General features: G+C 45.4%; 1 protein-coding gene across 1 annotated transcript; it reads left to right on the top strand.

Moving 5' to 3' along the window:
- Positions 1-4118: 4118 nt before the first annotated feature.
- Positions 4119-6006, top strand: LOC131233312 (cytochrome P450 78A3-like). The gene is made up of 2 exons (XM_058229975.1): positions 4119-5140; positions 5221-6006. The coding sequence occupies exons 1-2, from the start codon at positions 4175-4177 to the stop codon at positions 5836-5838; spliced, it is 1584 nt and encodes a 527-aa protein (XP_058085958.1). The 5' UTR covers positions 4119-4174; the 3' UTR covers positions 5839-6006.
- The last annotated feature ends 442 nt before the right edge of the window (positions 6007-6448 follow it).

The following is a 6448-nucleotide window of genomic DNA, read 5'->3' as shown; positions in this document are numbered from 1 at the left end:
AGCCCTACATAATGTGTTTTATCTAAATTATCTATTTGTTTTTCCATTTCATGGTAGATCATATCTATTTTTTCATATTATTATTGAGCATGAGTTCAAAAAATAAGGGAGATCCAAATATGCATGGACTACACAAGATAATAGGAAATAATGGTGATTGAATATGCCCAGGAGCTTAGCAAAGGTCGCTGTAATGTTTAACCAGTTGATTAGGGCTTACCGCAGGAATAGAAAATATGAATATCAACTTAATCCAAAACTTTTGTGGGTCTAAAGAAAATTTAACCCTTACTCCTCTTTCCTTTCCTTATGGTCTTTTACCCATGAGATTTGGATCTGCTTTGCACTTTAAAAAAAAAATAATTTTGAAAAAACGGTAAGGATATACGTCCACATTGCACTGTCTGTAACTTCCTACTGACGCCGTCAAATGCCAATCCGCGTCCCACCGCCCGTCCCAAGCGCCTCAAAACCCGCGCTCCAAGCGTGTAAATTAATAACCGCCAGCAGCTTCGAACTGCGGACTCGCCGTCTTGTCATCCTCTGCACGCGGAAATCTCGTGCGAGGAAGTTGCTCATGGCCATGTGTTGAGCTCCTATTCGCTATTTTTTCCAATGCCATTGAGCCATGCCGTGATATCTGCTCATCTCATGTGCATGACCTGCATGAAGCCCGACAATTTCTCGTCACCGCGTTCCCACGTGTTCATTCGCCGAGCTGACCCCCGTCCCGTACTGTTTTCGTTACTTTCATGTACATCGCATGGCGGCGCGTTTCCCACTCCTCCCTCCAACAATGGTATAGTACTCGCTGGAGTACACATTCGAATAATCTCCCATGCATGTTAATGTAGCCTGCATGCGCGAGATCTCAGCCCTCGTCATTGTATCCTACCTTTTAACGGTATTTTTATGGGCATGATCATCGGTTCGCTGCACGTATACCATACAGAGGTTTGCTAGCAGGAATCTCTCCCTTGTGAATAGCTGAAGCCGTTCATCCCTCCTGCACGACCACGTGATGATCCAGACCTTTCAGTTAAAAGCTCCTGTATCTTTGTCTCACAAAAGAAAGAACCTGAATGGTGATCGTCAGTTTCCATGTGGATGCAAGTTAGCAAATGCTTTTTCTACCTGACCTTTTATGCATGGTCATGTGGGACTTCTTAGCGGTCTGGATCGGCACGTGGTGCGATAACGGGGCAGAAGCGAGCCTTCTTTCACCGAGAACGGATTGGCTACTCTCCTTGCCACCAGCCGCCGTGGCTGATGGTCGGTGCTCTGTAGGCCCCACCATGATGTACATGCTTCATCCATTCCGTTCATCCATTTTTAAAAATCATTTCAGGGATTGATCCCAAAAATGAGATGAATATAAATCTAAGGTCCACCAAGCCACAGGAAAACAATATTGATTGGATATTCACCATTAAAATCCTCCTAAGGTCCACTGCACTGTTTATTTGACATCCAGTTGTTGATTAGGTCATACAGATCCAGATGAAGGGAAAAAACAAAGATCAGCTTCATCCAAAACTTTTATGGCCCCCAAAAAGTTTTTAATGGTCGAAATTCATTCAACACTATTTCCTATAATGTGGTCCACTTGAGATTGGTATATAACTCATTTTTTGTTTTATACCATAAAATGATCTAGAAAAATAGACGGACGGAATGGATGAAACACATACATCATGGTGGGGTCCACAGAGTACCGAACACTAGCCATTGGCCGGTGGCGGGGGGTAGCCAATCTGTTTCCCTTTCACCCAGAAAGAGGATTTGCTGGTACACAGCAGCAACCTAGCTGGTGTGGGTACGTGTCATTCGAAGACGAGCGGTGATGGACGCAGATTAGCTACTGACAGGATGAGTAGCAAGACTGGCTACCGAACTGACGTCACCTATTCTGTGGGTCCCACTATGATGTATGTTTTGTATCCACACCGTCCATCCATTTGGAGAGGTCATTTTAAGGCATGTGCCAAAGAATGAATTAGATCCAAAGCTCAAGTGGACCCACCACAGAAAACAGGGGAGAAAGTTACGTCTGCCGTTAAAAACTTCAAAGGGCCACGAAATTATTCTCAAGCTGATATTTGTGTTTTCCCTTCTTTAATGTCTCTGTTAACTCATGAATAGGTTAGATCTCAAATTAAAATCACGGTGGACCTTAGGAATGTTTCAACTATGAGCGCCACTCTCCTACTGTTTTCTGTGATGGGTCCACTCCAGCTTTGGATCTATCTTATTCTTTTGATCATGTCCTAAAATAATCTCTCTAAATGGATGGACAGTATGGATACAACACATATATCATGGTGGGCCTCGCATCACTTCAGTACTGGGTCTCACTACTCAACCTTTCGGTAGCTAATCCGTATGTAGCGGTGACACTCCTCGAAAGTAGATCAAAGTTACATGCCTTCACAAAGATGTATTTATCATATCTGCATTATTCATTCATTTCGCGAGATCATTTTATATCTTGATCCAAGAAATGAGTAATTTCCAATGCTCAAGTAGACCACACCATAGATAGCAGTACTGGGGACAATGATTCTCACTTTTAAAACATTCACAATGCCCAACGTAGCGTTTACTTTCCATCAAGTTGTTTATAATGTCACACATACCTAGATAAAGAGAAAAAATAAACATCATATTGATCCAAAATTTATATGATCATCAAGAGGGTTTCGTTGATGTAGTTTTCTGAACGTTCTCCTTAGAACACTTGATACATACAAGAGAAGACATTAATGGAGACCCTAACTGCATAAGGGGACCCTCCGATGCCAAAGTTAGACAGGTAAGTTATGTCTAGTTAAATGTAGAGTTTTTAAGTGTGATTTGTGCGTACCTTTCACTATTAGGGATGCTCCTATTTATAGGTAAGAAATGGTAGTGACGTAGAAGGTAATTTTCCTTTTTAATAGGGACGTATTGTAGAGGGATTCGTATCCCCGGCGTGTCACAGGTATTTCCCGAGATCCTCGGCTGAGATTTTATACAGTTCCATGATGTGGTCATTTTTCGAGATCCTCAGTTGAGATTTTGGGCAGTTCCATGATGCGGTCGTTTTTCGAGATCCTTTGCTGAGATTTTGAGTAGTTTCGTGATGCGGTCGTTTTTCGAGTTCCTCGGCTAGGATCACGAGTATGTATAGTCAGAATTTGGTTGGAACCAATAGGAGCGCGTGGTGGATGGTCATTTCAAAGATGGGTTCCACTGACCTGGATTCTCTAATGAGTTGTGATCTAGTTTCTCTTGGCATTAAGCTGATTATCGACTTGACGACCTACGCGTCTTTGAGAGCTGCATCAAAGGGTCGAGCCCGAGCTCATTTCCTTAGTAGAATATGGACGAGATATCGGGGATGATCATCCTCTTCATTTTGTCATATGGCATAAGGTCACACTTCGGGAGCCTTTGTCAGGAGATGTTTTGAGAAGTAGCTCGGAAATGAATTGGACAGCAGGGAAGCTTGGGTTGTTCAATGAAATACAACAGAATGCCATTTCCTGGCCATTGAGTAGCTCTTTGGTTATAACTGGCATTGATCGACCTCGTGTTATATATATATATATATATATATATATATATATATGTGAGGTGTCCTCTTCCCAATGGCCAGTCCATTTTTACCCAAAACAGGTTTCAATGGTGAGCGTTCAATCTTGCACTGATTTTTACAGCATGGCACAATAGATTTTTAGATGCGACTTATTTTCAGGTGATTTTTAGATCTGTCTTGGTTCTTCCGCTCAAGCCGTACGGCGAACTCATCAAGTGGACTGACGGTTTGGATATAACTCATACGTTATGATAGGAGTCACAGAACTTGGTGACGTCAGAACACCAGCTACATCAGTGGTGCGTGGTAGATGAGCCAATCCGCTTCTTTTCACCCATCAAATTTCTGAGCGCCTGTGGCAGTTGGCCAGTTGTGATGGACCCAAGGAGATTTTTTTTTTCTTTCCCTCGGAGCATACAGAGGGGCCCAACATATTAAAAAAAGACGACTTTGACACACACGCGACACTGGCACGTGCGGGGGATACGATTCCAAATCATTACGGTTACTCCTTTCCAGTGTCTATATAAACGCGTGCTCTTCCTCTTCTTCTTCAAAAAAAGCTTCTCTTGCCTTCCTTTTCTCTCCCTTACCGCCATGGAGACAGCAGAAGAGAGCTTTTGGGTCTTCGCCCTCGCAGCGAAATGCGAAGCTTCTTCATCTCAAAACCTCATCGGCTTAGCATTTCTCCTGGTTTTCGCATGGCTGCTCACCACCTTCCTTTATTGGGCCCACCCCGGTGGACCAGCTTGGGGAAAATACTGGTGGAAAAAGCCAAAGCCCATGTCCAACGCCAATCCCATCCCAGGTCCTCGAGGCTTCCCTTTCCTCGGCAGCATGCACCTCATGGCTCGCCTCGCCCACCGCCAGCTAGCTGCTGCGGCCCACCGATTCAACGCCAAACGCCTCATGGCCTTCAGCCTCGGCGACACACGTGTCATCCTCACATGCAATCCGGACGTCGCGAAGGAGATCCTGAACAGTTCGGCCTTCGCGGACCGTCCCGTGAAGGAATCTGCCTACAGCTTGATGTTCCACCGCGCCATCGGATTCGCTCCGTACGGTTCTTACTGGCGCACCTTGCGACGTATCGCGGCCACGCATCTCTTCTCCCCGAAGCAAATCAGCAGCGCGGAATCACAGCTGTTCGACATAGCAGCTCAAATGGTACGAACCGTCCATCGCGGCGGACCGATCCGTGTCCGGGAGATCCTCAAGCGAGCCTCTTTGAACAACATGATGTGCTCCGTTTTCGGCAGAAAATACGATATTTCTACAGCAAATGAAGAAACGGAAGAACTCAGTACCTTGGTGGAAGAAGGATACGACCTGCTTGGAAAGATGAACTGGTCAGACCATCTCCCGATTCTATCTGGCTTCGACCCGCAGAAAATCCGGTTCCGCTGCTCGAAGCTCGTGCCGAAAGTGAACCGGTTCGTCAGCCGGATTATCGCAGAGCATAGATCTCAGACCGGCGAGAGAAATCAGGATTTCGTTGATGTGTTGCTTGGTCTACGAGGCAGCGATAAACTATCGGATCCTGATATGATTGCCGTACTGTGGGTAAGCATTTGAATTTACCTTATTAACCTTTCTCAATTTTATTGTATTTTAATTAATATTTTATTTTAATTTTTAAATAGGAAATGATATTTAGAGGAACGGACACGGTGGCGGTTTTGATAGAGTGGATACTGGCGAGGCTTGTATTGCATCCTGATATTCAATCCAAGGTTCACGAAGAGCTTGACGTCATTGTCGGAAAATCCCGTCCGGTGACGGTATCTGACATCCCTGCGTTGGTTTACCTGCAAGCTGTGATAAAGGAGGTTCTAAGGCTTCATCCGCCGGGCCCACTCCTTTCATGGGCCCGGCTGTCCATTACTGACACGACGGTTGATGGGAGGCACGTGCCAGCGGGGACCACCGCCATGGTGAATATGTGGGCTATCACACGGGACCCGGACATATGGGCGCAGCCTACTTCGTTCCTGCCTGAGAGGTTTGTCTCGGTTGAAGCTGACGTGGAATTCTCTGTGCTCGGGTCGGATCTTCGTCTCGCGCCGTTCGGGTCGGGTAGGAGGAGCTGCCCGGGCAAGGCACTGGGGCTAACCACGGTCAGCTATTGGGTCGCGTCTCTGCTGCACGAGTTCGTGTGGGTCCCGTCGGAGCTGGACGCCGTTAATCTCTCGGAGGTTCTGAGGCTGTCCTGCGAAATGGCATCCCCTCTCACGGTTAAAGTGCACCCTCGGCGTAGATAAGCAGCGTTGGGTTTTCAATCTGTAAATTGCCTGTGATGTCTGGACGTCGATCGTGGCAGATCTTTACCGTTTTACTCTTTGGTAGTTTCATGCTTTTTCTACTGTTGAGTTTTGACTGTCTGTAAATCTAGTAAAAGTTAAATTATGTTATGGACCTTTTAAACCTTCTTTCTTCGAGATGGTGACGGGGCAGATGGAGCCCCTCTAGTAAAATTTTTGTACTCTGGCAGAGTGTGATTGATGATACGCAGCACTCAGAAATCACTTGGACATCGCATACATGAAATGAAGTATATATGTTGATGTAAAAAACTGTTGTGTCCTGTTCCCACGTCATGCCACCTATACAAGAAGGAGACAAGAGAGACCCTGGCTCAAGCCGGGAAACTTTCGATGCTAAAGTCAGCACTACGATTGTGTCAGAGAAGGGTGTTCTCAGACAGTTTTCTGTGTACCTTTCATCGTAAAGATTTTCTGTTTTTATACGAATGGGAGGGTCCCATCGTGCAGGAATTCTCTTCTGAATATCTCGGAGATTTAATTTTATTGTAATCTGTTTATGAATTTTGCCCGATCCCGAGATCTTCAGGGTCAGGAATCCTTTTCACAA

The sequence above is a fragment of the Magnolia sinica genome, chromosome 18 (genome assembly GCF_029962835.1).
Source record: "Magnolia sinica isolate HGM2019 chromosome 18, MsV1, whole genome shotgun sequence".
NCBI lineage: Eukaryota > Viridiplantae > Streptophyta > Magnoliopsida > Magnoliales > Magnoliaceae > Magnolia > Magnolia sinica.
Note: the sequence above shows the minus strand (reverse complement) of the source record. Positions and strands in the feature narration are given on the sequence as shown.

Excerpts from the sequence above, each read along its gene's own strand:
- LOC131233312 (XM_058229975.1), top strand. The coding sequence starts at position 4,175 with ATGGAGACAGCAGAAGAGAGCTTTTGGGTCTTCGCCCTCGCAGCGAAA. Across the intron at positions 5,141-5,220 it reads ATATGATTGCCGTACTGTGG|GAAATGATATTTAGAGGAAC; the intron begins GTAAGCATTTGA and ends ATTTTTAAATAG.